At 33.5% G+C, this 13,226-nt stretch overlaps 1 protein-coding gene and 1 long non-coding RNA gene across 2 annotated transcripts in view; both read right to left on the reverse strand.

The window, feature by feature from the left end:
- Positions 1–8,166, reverse strand: part of LOC128993067 (protein inturned-like) — an 8,782-nt gene extending 616 nt beyond the window's left edge. The window contains exons 1-8 of the mRNA XM_054416823.1: positions 8,089–8,166; positions 7,780–7,998; positions 6,727–6,776; positions 6,272–6,373; positions 5,665–5,786; positions 5,156–5,236; positions 2,139–2,311; positions 1,518–1,600 (exon numbers count right to left, since the gene is read on the reverse strand). Coding sequence (XP_054272798.1) covers positions 1,518–1,600; positions 2,139–2,311; positions 5,156–5,236; positions 5,665–5,786; positions 6,272–6,373; positions 6,727–6,776; positions 7,780–7,998; positions 8,089–8,166 — 908 coding nt within the window. The remainder of the gene's footprint in view (positions 1–1,517; positions 1,601–2,138; positions 2,312–5,155; positions 5,237–5,664; positions 5,787–6,271; positions 6,374–6,726; positions 6,777–7,779; positions 7,999–8,088) is intronic.
- A 673-nt stretch (positions 8,167–8,839) lies between these two features.
- Positions 8,840–9,955, reverse strand: LOC128991739 (uncharacterized). The gene is made up of 3 exons (XR_008490679.1): positions 9,876–9,955; positions 9,271–9,421; positions 8,840–8,885 (listed from the first exon to the last, which is right to left on the reverse strand). It is a non-coding gene; the product is annotated as an uncharacterized LOC128991739 (long non-coding RNA).
- Between the last annotated feature and the right edge of the window lie 3,271 nt (positions 9,956–13,226).

Raw genomic sequence — 13,226 nt, forward strand, 5'->3', positions numbered from 1 at the left:
ATAATATTTTAAGGAACAAAGGGTATCGAATTGCTTACAAATCGAAGAATACCCTAGCCCAAATCCTCAACAAACCAAAACATAGAAATAAAACAAATCATGACGCATCGGGGGTATATAAACTCAAATGTGCCACATGCCCAAAATACTACATTGGTCAAACGGGCCGAAGTTTCAATGTCCGTTATAAGGAACACCTTCCCAAAAACTCCCACAAAAACCAATCTACATATGCCGAACATCTTATAGACAATAACCATTCATATTCTACAATAGACCAAGACCTCAAAATTTTACATAAAGGATCAAAAAGTAATATGTTGGATATAATTGAACAATTTCACATGTACAGCAACACCAAGTCCAACCCATCTGAAATCCTCAATGACCAACGCAATTTTTCAGCAAACATAATTTTTGACACATTGCTGAAAATAAATAATCAATCATACACCTGTCCACTTCGATCCAATTAAGACCAGAATCTTTTCAATCCGTAGTCAACATAACCTACAACAAGTACAATCCTGTTGATTTTGACAGTTGCCAGCAACAGGTTCTCTAACCAAAGTGAGGTTATCTGACATTATAAAAACCATGGTTTTTAACCCTAATTGTTTTACTCTTTTCGCATTGACTATGACTTGTATTGTCTTAAATGTTGTGAAACTTTCTACGAAACCCAACGGGTGGATTCTATTTTAGAAAATTTGGTCTACTAGATCCCGACTGATGATGGACCTTAATTAATTTCGGATCAAAAAACAGGATTGCTAAGGTAAGGCCTTATAATATCACACAATTTAAATTGAAAATAATTATGCATGTTGAATGAATGGAGATGACAGATTTGTTTCTGTCTAAACAAATTGCTGGTTCTTTGGACAGGGCCATTTATTCAAAGCCCAATAAAATCAAGGACACCTGGGTCCATTTTCAAACAATCAAAGGCTTTTTCCACAGGATTTAACCTTAAACCTTCTGTTTTCTAGGAGAGAACAGGTAGCACCATTCAACTACCTATACTCCCCTCCCCTTTAAACTCTATGTGGACATTGTCATTTGCCAAACGCACCCCAAAGACTTATTCAGTGCTAAAAAACACCCTTCGAGCAATGCTAGATTAATGAATATGCCAGATATTAAGAAAACACAGTTTCTATAGCCTACTGTCTTCAAAATTCACATGCAAATTGGAGGTGTTTAACTAAACAGAGGAGAAAATCAGCTAATAAGGTATTTCAAAAACTGTACGAATTCCTCTAATATAAATTTAAGAGAGTTGAAAGCTTAAGAACAGTTTTGGATTAAAGTTTTGATATAAGAACATGAAAAGTAATTACTACCCTCACAAAATCAGTAGTAGTTTGATGAGGGAAGGACAAACATGATAACATTTGGAAGTCCATCCCTCGGTTTTTTTTTTTTTAATTCTTGAAAACAATCTTGCATGATGGTTTTCCAAACTATACCTCACTTTTCTAATCCAAATAGTATCAAGGATAATATTGATTTACCTCATGGGTAAGGAATATTCAACATCAGACAGTAGATTCCTTCCAATTTCCGAGAGATCGAATAATCTACTCCCAGCTCCACTCTGGAAAAAATTGTTCAGTCAAAAGAATTACGAGATGTTAATTAAGAAAATAATGATTGATAGAGCAACATGCCCTTGTTTATATACTTATAGCGATCCCCAAAATATCGACAAAATTATCTATAAACTTATAAAAGTACAAAAACACATTTAAAATAAAATAGTGATTGAACGTATTTTAAGAAGATCTATTTTGGAATTTGTTTCGCATAGCAGTTATTTGAAGGTTTAAATTCAAGCGATTTTTTTTACTAGGAATTGTTTTTTACATTACTTTGGCTAGTCAGGCTATTATAACTTTATAAAATCCATTGGTGATTGGCGAGGTTTGAACCCGGGACATCAAGGAACAAAGTACCGTCTAACACTAGACCAGCTCGCTCTCATTGAAGTCAATATTAGTAAACACTCAGCTTTATAATGAGTGTGGACTCTAGAGGAATGGTCTTAAAACTTTTTCAAAATAATTTCTAGGCAAACTTCATAAAAATACACTTAATTTCAATCAACAAGTACAAACAAAGTCGTAAGTGTTTACGTTTAGCGACGTGCATTCGTCAAGGTCGTCGGAGAAGTCAGAGTCGGAGAGGATGGAATCGGTGGCTCGTTCTCTCTCGGCCCTTCGTCCAAGTATTGGAGCAGCTTCGTCACTTACGACACTTGACGCGGCCTGACTTGTCGAGTCTTCTGATGTCTCGTACATGTCACGACCTACGCAATATGGATGAATTCGTAACAAAGAAGAAAAAAAAATAAGAAAAGCCTGCATATTGCTTTGGATCAAACAAGCAAACTAAGCAATCTTTAAAATGTTATAAATCATGAATAAAGTATTTCCAATTCTGAACCTTCATATTTGAAGGCGAGCTCTATATCCACTCATCCACTCCTAGAAGACAATGATCACTGAATTAAATCATAGATCACTGGATCAACTGAATAAAGCCTTTTTTTTTGTAAAAATTGCTTTAGGCCCTGGTTTTAAAGGATTTTGTGGTGGATCAGTTTTAACAGAAGGCTGAAGAAAGTATGCAGAAGGCAGGAATGTTTTACCTTACTGAAGAAAGTAGATGAAAATTTGCAAATAAACACATAGAATTTTCACCTACTTTCGTCAGTAAGTAATCCTTAAAAATCATCTAAATTTAGTTTTGCTAGATACTCAATTTGCATCAACAACAAAAATACACAATGAAAATGTTGGGCTTTAAGTACAACTAGTGTCCCTGTTGCAATTGCTAAGTATTACAGGCGTTATTTTAAAACGAATAACAGTCATAATTTCTGATGACTTTAAATGATTTGACTCAAAGATTATGGAAATACTCAAGATGTACATAACAGATCGATATAATCAACATTTCTTGTAAATATCTTATCATTTTTCAAAAGCTGATCTTTTTTTAGGGTTTTCTACAAAAAGCCTTACTCATAGCTGCATTAAATTGTCCATAATACTTACTTACTTACTCTTACTCTCATGGCCATGCATATCTAAGAAGATATTTGGCCACACCAAAAAAGCCTCTCCATCTTGCTCTATCCTCTGCATCCTCCTCAGTTGCTCCTAGTTGCTCTATGTCTTTCTTTACTTGGCTCCACCATTTTTGTTTTGGCCTTCCTCTCGGTCGTCTTCCAAAACTAATTCAAACTTATTTTGCTCCTCTCTTCGTAAAACATGTCCAGCCCATCTAACTCTTCTACACTTAAATTCACACACCACATCTGGATCTCTGTAGAGTTCTCTCGTGTCTCTTCCTCCATTCACCACCTTCATAAATTGGTCCATAGATTTTTCTTAAAATCTTATTTTCGAATGTGATTAACTTCTTTTCTTCTTTTTTATTTGGTTTCCATGTTTCAGCTCCGTATAATAATACTGGGCTTATTATTGTCTTATAAATTCTAACTTTGGTGTTTTTTGACAGTAACTTGGAGGACATCAGTCTGTTGCAAGTGTAGAAACATCTGTTTGCCAGATTTAGTCTATTTTGAATTTCTATTAAATTGTCCATAATAACGATTATAAATTTAAAAAAAAACATTATTTCTATTTATTCTCCTTGGTGGTGTTCTATGCCTTTCCAGTGTTTCCATAGTTTGCAAATCGGCTCTTTCAATGATTACTAAGAAATGCAGCACAGTGTTAATCCAGTTTTCTTTTTAGTATATCAATTTATCCAGGCTCTCTCGCTTTTTTCCAATAATATTTACGCCAACACAAATTCAAATAGTAAAAATTTCATTTCAACCAAGTCAGTATATGTTTGTAGCCAACTGTTAAGGCCCGGTTTCCCCAACTCATTTAAACTTAGTTTTAAGTTAAACGGCGATTTAAACTTAGTTTAACTTTGATTTGTGTTTCCCCAAATTTAAACTAGGTATTAATCTAAGTTCAAACTAAACCACCTCTCGACTCGGTTTAACTACTGGGGATAAAATAAACTGAGTTCAAATTAGTAAATTACAACAGTAAAATAACCTCAAATCAAAACAAAAAGTAGGTGGTAAAACAATAATAATTGAAGCAACTACAAATTAATTTGGACGAAAATAGGCTTGGTTTAGGGATAGCTTTAAGTTAAGTTTTATTTGTATTTTAATTTATTGTTTTTATTAAGCTCTTTTTTTAGTATATTTGATTTTATTTCAAGTAAGGCTACTATTAATTAATTGCAGTAACTTATTTACCCCCTCAAACGGAAGAGTTAATAGACATTTCCGAAGAAGTAGAAGATGAAGATTATGATACTTTAGTACCTAGAACAAGAGGGCCTACTAAAATAAGGGACAGAATTGACCATTTCAATAAATGGAATGAATCTGAATTTGACAACAACTTATATAATAAAATGATAACATAACCTTAAAAACAGTGATATGTTATTCTATAGCTGCATTCGCACTTTGCTCGTCTGCTCTACCGAGTTGTAGCGTAGCGTAGCGAGCGTTGTAAGAAACACTAGCCCAAAGCCCACCGAAGATTCTTTACAAATACACATTCAGGATTGCCAACCGCTCGAATTGCCGTTTATCTTAAACGAAGCCAGTAAAATGTCGGAGAAACCGAACACACATTTTAAACGGAGTTTAAAAATAAACTAGTTTATTATAAACGTAGTTTACACCATTTTGGGGAAACCGGGCCTAAATTAGCAAACTTATTGACTGTTTACAATGAACATATGTTCTTCTTCTCACTTTTAATTTCTGACAACAGCTGGAGTTTCATAACAATGTTTGTTTCCCATGTTAATCTTATGGAGAAATACGAAACTTTAAAGGGCCTCACTCTCTAATTATTTCCCTAAAAAAAAAGTTTCCTGCACAACTTCACGTTAGGCTCTTTCCAATGACACCAAAAACATGTCAATCGGTTCAGTAGTTTCGGAGGAGTAATTGTCACAAAAAATCTGCTTGCGTATTAAGTAAGATTTTGTCATCCTGTTGCTAATATTTTGAAGATCTCATTTGCGCATGGAAGAAAATAGTTTGTTGTCCCTGAATGAATGAATAGTTTAGATTAGATAAAGTGTTATTTTTATGACTTCTTACCTGTACTAAGGCTATCATCTGGACTAATTCTGTGCTTCAGGATGGAAGTCACTTCTTGTGGTTTTTTAGAGGTGCTTGGACCTTAAACATAAAACCTCTAGATAACACAGTTATTGTATAAAACATGTACATTAGAAATTAAGATATTATTGCCAAATAAATGGTAATTTAATAAAATAGGTAATATTGTTTAAGTTTAAAGTTTGCAGTGTTACTCGGAACAGTAATACAGAAATCTGATATACTGTGAAAATTTTTTTTTTAAATACAGTAGAATGGTAACACAACCGATTGTCAAATCTAGGTCTTCGGGTGATGATTGCATTGTTGAAAGAGTGAAACTAGAGGCCAACGTTTTGGATAGAAGATGTATAGCTGCTATGCATATCGAACGTCGGCCTCTAGTCTCTCTTTCAACGACACGGTCATCACCCGAATACCTAAATTTGACAATCTGCCATAACCGTTGTAGCGTATCATCTAGAATAACACAACCGGTTTAAGCTTACTTGGTGTAGATTTTGGTGAGAACTCTGCAGTAGTATTTGTTGAATTTTCACCAGAAGTGTTGAGTGAGGGTTTGGTTTGTGAATCTGGACACATGGTTGGAAGCCGGCAGTGATTTTGGATCCTAAACCAGAATAAAATATTAACAAGACAAATAAAAACAGGAAATGTGCTCCAGAAGACTGAAATTAGTCAGTAAAAAGCAATCAAAACACAAATCATGTTTTTAAAACACTGTCATCCTTCAAATTAACTGTAAATGGCATGACATTTTGTGAGCGTTGTAGTAAATTAATTAACTTTGTATCTAACCAACAAATGGTTTAAGCGCAAGGCTGAGAGTAATACTAAAAAAAACTTTTCAGCAAAAAAAATTACGTTTGCTCTCCAACGGGTTTTATTAGAAAACTTAATGAACTTCTTCTGCGCAATCCACTGCTTAGAAAAATTTTAGCTCAAACATCAATGACAAATGGGTAAAGTTTTAAACGTCAAACAATTTCAACTTGAGTCAAGATTGAACCAGCAAACGTCTTTCCACAGAAGGATTATGGATTCTAACTCACAATAAGATTAATTGTAGACGGACAATTTTACCTATTAACATACCATTTGTCAGCCAGGGATAAAACTTGGATCTCTCGAACATGATGTAAAGTTGCCTGAGCTTGTTTAACATATACCGGCTCTGGCCCGGGATTTCCTTCAATCCTGAAAGATAAGAGCAGAAAACATATTTACTATTCTTGATGAAAAATGTATATTAACTAAAATAGCAGCGTTTATTAGCATTTTGCCTCCAATCTTAAATGTTCTGGAAGAAAATCTGAACGGAAAAACAGCAATTAAAGAAGAAACTGTATCGGAAGTGATGGATAATTTTGAGAAAAATTTCTGATGTGAATCTTTAAGGAGGTACATCTTCTAAAATAGTTTTTCTTGTTTTTTTGTTTATTTTTTGTAATTAGATCCTTAGAAGCATCCATTATCATAAGGTAATAAAAATTGGTAAAAATTATTGGCGTTAAATTTATTTTAAAACTTTTGTGACATCTAGTACTTACTTTACCGTGCAGCCTCCAGATTCCAACAGTAAGGCTAACAGACAGTCTTCCTACAAACCAAAAAATATTTATTAATTTTTAAAACTCTTTTTTCTTGTAAAATCTTAACTTTAACTATTCCAGTTCCAGATACAGTGATATCAGTCATCAAATTAACTTCTAAAGAATTGGTGTAAATACTTGCATTTATGGGATGAAATGTGTTGCTAAATTGCAACAGGTTTCGACTCAAATAGGAGTCATCGTCGGGCTAGTACAGATGTCTTCTTGCTTCATTCGAAGCAATTTTTAAGGTTAAAAATGAAGGGTAATTCTTATAGAAGAGTTATAGACATAACTCCCACCCAATTACTTCGTGTCCCATGCCATTGCAGTATTACCCCTTGTTTTTAACCCAAAATTTCAAATGAAGCGAGAACACACCTGTACAGGCCCGGCAATGACTCCTATGTGAATCGGAACCGGTTGCAATTTAGCAACACATTTGATCTCATAAATGAAGATATTTATACCAATTCTTTAGTATTTAAATGCAATCAGGAGGCTAAAATTCTATTGCCAAATAAACACACTATTTCATACAGCTTTATCCGTGGGAGTATACCCCAACATAAAAAACCACAGCCAAAGTATATGGCGTGTGCTGCAACCTGTAAGTCAAGTTTATAACTACAACACTTGGGCTTTGGGCTATATTGTTAATTTTGTATATTGTTTTGCCTAATTTTAAAAATCAGTAGAAATCGGTGGAAACAGGATGGGTAGGCCTAGATTATTATTATGTGAGCTGCACCTTGGAATCAAAAAACTTTACTACTTATACTCAACCTAATTATGTGCGAGTTCACAAAAATCATGTTTAAAAGAATTCAAACTTAAGTGTTCAAAAGTTCAAATAATGAAGGATTATTACAAGAATGGGCATGGTGAAATCAATAATTAATCTATTACTGTAGGTTCAAAGGAATGAATTCTTGTCTATTTAAAGTTTTTTTTTTTTTGTTTTTTTTGCTTTGTTTGAGACAAGATTACAATCATTCTTTCTCTACATACCTGACCAACCACCAGCAGGAACCAGCGACCCTGTGGCAGGAAGTACGTGAGGGTGACAGCCGGCTGCCCTCTGTTGCATGAAGCCGGGAAAACTTCTCTCCACATAACAAGGTTACGAACACTTTCCGATCGCGAAAGTAACAAAAGTCCGTTGTGACGACACCAAGCATTCACATCCACTAGGTCTTCTCTATTGAAATGAGAGGCTAGAAGATATCCCTGCAAATTCAAAATGTTTAGATACCGTAATATTAACGATTCACATTTTTTGTTTAGAGTAATCAAATCATATAAGTCGATGTAACTAACCTTATAAAACAGACAGGAGCCGATGATTGAGTAAAGCCTCTGGCAGTCGTCTTCATCGTTCTGGAAAAATAGAATCATTACATGTTTACTACAAGAACAAACACATGTAGCAATGTGTAGTTGAAAATCCATGTAATGATGGTCTTTTTCAATTCATTAAAATCTATTAACAAAAAACTATTATCAGAAACATTTGTCCTACTGTTGCAAAATAAAATCTATCTAACCCAAAATTTACTTACCAATCTATTTATGGTCATACAGTAAACCTTCATGAATCCTCCTAACTAATTCAGGTTCCTAGTCATCAGCATTAATGAAATATGGATGAAAATTAAAAATCTTAAATGATGAAGTGCTTTCTAGGATAGCTTGTACTTCATCATTACTAAGTGATGGGTGGAACTAGCTCAAGCCAACATGATTGCTTCAAATAGTCACCCACTAAGAATAATGTCTGTAAGCACATTTTTAATTTAGCTGCATTAAATTATTAAACACTACTGTGAAATTGCTGTCGGGATTAGGCATAGCTGATTTTATTTGGTCTGAATTTATTATGGTTTAGTTTCCTACAGTAACTTATATTTTTAATTTAACAGTTGTGTACCTAAGGTATGTTAATGCTAAGTTTTTCCCATGGTTCAACATAAACGTATCACATATTTTTTCTTTCAAAATAAACATATTGGATTATTTTTCACAATTTTTTTATTAGGTAACTAAGTCTAAACCATACTTACATATCCTCCAAAATCATTGGACTCAAGTTCACTTAGGGCATCATCAATTTGAACCTGTCCACAAAATTCAACTTCAATTAATGTTACAAATAAAATGTAAACAGTACAAGTGAAAAAGTATTTAATTGCCCCAAAACATTACAACTTAAATTTATTGAATTCGTTGATTTTCAGCATAAAAAATATCTGTTGATGTATAGGATAAGTAAGCAAAATTTGTAACTATTATCGGTATTGACTTTTGTACAGCAATAATGTTGTTTTTATACTTAATTTTAAAGGCTAGTATTTTAACCGAGTAATTAAATACTCAAAACAAATAAAAATTTAAATGCCACTACACTCACCCATTTCTAAAAACGTTTAGATTATGCTTCATAGCTAATAATCCTCTACAGCTTTTCTCAACCCAAATACACAAGCAGCAAAAAATTTATACCTGAGCGTCTCTTGGCAAGGCTATGAAATGAGCCGCTGGCAAGAAATCGAGAAACCTTTGAATATTTATCAAGGAAGAGCTGAGAAACTGGGCTTGCAACAGGGAGAAAACTCTGTCTAGGGCTGCATGGTGTTCTTTGAGAGAAAAACATCTGTAAACATAGAGCAAGAACAATCTATGATAACATGTGTAAAGTTAAACATGAAGTTTAAATATTACAATTACTCCCATTCAATGTTTCATTGGCCAAATAGTTTTATGGACGGATTTTATTCTTCCGCCAGACTACTTTTCACATCATTCGAAGATGTACGAGTAACGCTTAAATTTTATCAACTGTTTTATCTCTTATATTTGATTTATGTTCTACATAATGTATGCTTTAGGCTGACAAAGTGTCAAAGACCATGTGTTTCACTTAGAGAGAGGTTCAATGCTCTCCTATGTTCCTATGTTTCAGATATCCCTCAACAAAACTCTTAAAATTAAGTGAAGTTAAAAAACATTTAAAATAAATCTATACATTAGTAAATTTCCCAAGCAAGTAGGCATCACATGTGACTTAGCATGTTTCACAAATTAAACGTACGCAAAAGTAAACTTACCTCGATAAAGATTGATAAGTAAACTTTAAACATCGGACAATGTCGGTGTTCAACAAAATAGCTTCCTTTAATGAGCACCTGTTGAGAACAAACATTCAATATAGCTTTTGATGACAGAATTTACATCTTAAGCCAAATAACCTACAACTAAATTATTTACAGAAATTCTAGAAACATTCACTGGTAAAGAAATATAAAATAGTGCTCTCTCCTAACTAAAAATTAAAAATGTTTTCCATTAGGACACAGCAGTAACAATATTTTGAATTATTTTACATTTTATCAAATATCAGTTTCAATTTACAACTGTAATCCATGGTACAAATTTTTAACTAGAAAATAGGTTTATCAACAAAGCATGGAAATTGTTACTCGTCACTATCCTTATTTTGATTTGTAATTATTTTTTTTTTCCTGGCAGTACTCTACATCAAGAATTTACAAAATTAGAAACAATCAATCTACAACTTTCACTACCGGTACCAATTGTCTTATAAAATAAATGAAGGTTGGAGACGGGCAATGTGTAACTAACGAGTAGTGATCTTTGAGTTTCAAGCAGATTGAATCTCAAAACTCGCCAATTGAATCTTAAACTGAAACCTTTTTGTTTTACAGATTTGGTTTTGACATATCACAAATAACCAGTGGTTTAATTTGCATACTAATGAATTGATTTATTGATTGTTGATTTGAATAATAGTTTATAAATAAGATCAGGAAATGAAGATTATTATAGATAAAATGTAAGGATAGGCGGATGGATTTGTACATATTGTGATAATTAAAATAACTAAAAATGTACTGATAGACAGGTTAATGGAAAGGTGTGCTGAAGAACTAATAGTTTTGTGGATTATTGATAAAAATGTTATTTCACCTTGAGTCTGGAATGGCTAGCAACAACAACTCCTTGTTCTCCGCAGTGTAAATGACATGAGCCAGCTGACCTTTGTGAACTATTGTGGTGCTGAAAAGTCAAAAATCAATAATTTATTTTCACATTACACAGAACAAGCAAAGCTGGAAACAGGTAAAATAGTCAAACATTTAAAATAAATAGGAACTAAAATAAAAAAATGATAAGATAGCCATGGTAGAGGTAGATATGTGAATACACAATTAAAAAATGTATAACTTTACATTTGATCAAAAATCAGTTTTGTTGCTTCTTGAATTAACTGTTCAAAAATTTCAACTGACTAGAGACAATCAGGCAGTTTATTATACATTTTCCCTAGATAAGAGGAAGAGTTTCAAGTTTGGAGAGCCTGCTATTGAAGTCTTCTGGAGTCGTAGCAAAATTCTGATCATCATCCCCTCAGTCACGTAGACATCATCATCGTATCCCAAAATCGCGACAAAATCATGAACATATCCCTTGAGCATGTGACATTATTATCCTCTGCTGCAATCACTGCTAAATTCTGATCATGTCCCACAGTCGTGTAGACATAGTCATCGTTTCCCGCAGTTGTGTAGACATCTTCATTTTCTCCTGCAGTCGCGGCACAATTGAGTATTCTCCGCGGTAACATGGTTGTAAAGCTAAAATTGTATATTGCTTTGCTACATACAAATTACATAGTGGTTGTGAATTAACAAATAAGGTCCCTATTTTGTTTCAAACTCCTGGTCCTAAGGTGGCTTGAACGAGATGAATTAATTTTATAATTTTAAGACACATAATAAACCAACCTAGTGACAGGTGACGGAATGAGTTGTCCAGCCATATGTGCTATGGTAAGGAACACTCCTCGAGCAGCTGCTAATGTGTTTTGGCGGGGGTAGCAGTACACCACCCCCTGGACTAGTCTCCGTTACCCCCTCCTGTGTTGCATACACCACCCAGAAAGGCAGTTCCTCCCCCGCCCTCTCCACCGTACCCGACACTATCTGCTTCACCAGCGGCGACTGCTCGACGGTGACCTAAAAGCAAATTTTTTAAGAGGAAAAATTACTGATTTCTGCTAAATACGCTAACTTGTTAACCAAGCCAAACTGATAAGACAGCTTATCGTAAACTATAGCATTTTATAAGTCGTAATAAGTTTGGTTGTATGTGATTATAAAACTATAATCGATTAAATAATATAATCAAACTTTCATGTCAATTTTATTAATTATATAAGTATCGCATCTTATATCTTTTTACAATAATAATGACGATGTCAATTACAATAATGTAGGGCCTATTGTTTAAAGACTGAACAAATGACTATTCAATGACTATACCTTATCTGGCTGTGAGACGGGTACTTGAGTGATATCGCATTCAGCGACTCTTTGTAACTGCAGTGTCACCTAAAAAAAGTATCATCAGTTTTATTTCTGTGAATTTTGTTATTAAAATAGTTCAAAATACCCCCACCGCAGCAAACCTGCAGACTAAGCTAATTCCCATTTGCCTGATTGGATTTACAATGAAATATCTCCTAAAAAAATATCATATCTATTCCCTATCTAAATCGCATTAGCTTAACAAGTAACTTAGGTTTGCTGCAACAGGGAGGGTAAAAAGTGTGTTTTTTTATGTTAATAGGCCTAGTTTATTATAAAATAAATGCATTTTCCAAATCCATAAACAGTCAAACTACAACAGTTCATTTATTCTCCATTACAATTTTTGTTGTATTTTCTCTGTAAGCATTAGGCGAATGATAACACTTTGTTTTGAATCTTGAAATAATTACCAGAAATTATAAAATAATTATTTCACAAACAGATTAGTAGGCTTCTTTATTTATACCAAAGTCTTAACTCAACCTTTTTAACAATTAAATTAATTCAATACAAAATATTTAACATGTGGTAAACCAAAACACAGTAGATTAGAAAAAATATAACAGTCAGATCAAAAGGAAAATCAATGAAGTGAAAACATATTCAATAAAGTTCACAACATCCTCCCCCCATTTAAAATTGCTAAACAATTATGTGCAATTTTAAATCAGTAAAATCGCTGGGGCACTTTTACTTCTCTTCCACATCTGGTTTTCTTCTTAGCGAAATCAAAGACTTCGTTTTCAACTACTTCTTCTTCTTCAAGTGGTTTATTTTCTTTCATACACTCTTTTTCACAAGCTGTGATTTCTAATGGAAAAAGTCTTTGTAGTGGTCTTGTCAAAATACCATTTCCAGTTTTTAGTCTTGCGACTCTGGAGAATCCATCTCTTCCTGGATATACATCTTGTACCAACCCCAAAGGCCATCTTATTCGTTTTGTGTTATCATCTCCTATCAATACAACTTCTCCAATAATGGGTCTTCTACTTTTCTTGTTTTTTCCATTGTGAACGAGTGTAGCCAAATATTCTTTCTTAAACCTGTCTCTTAGTGATCTTCTTAATT

The sequence above is a fragment of the Macrosteles quadrilineatus genome, unplaced genomic scaffold (assembly GCF_028750875.1).
Source record: "Macrosteles quadrilineatus isolate MER2022 unplaced genomic scaffold, UCM_ALF_1.0 Scaffold_4__1_contigs__length_99947679, whole genome shotgun sequence".
Lineage (NCBI taxonomy): Eukaryota > Metazoa > Arthropoda > Insecta > Hemiptera > Cicadellidae > Macrosteles > Macrosteles quadrilineatus.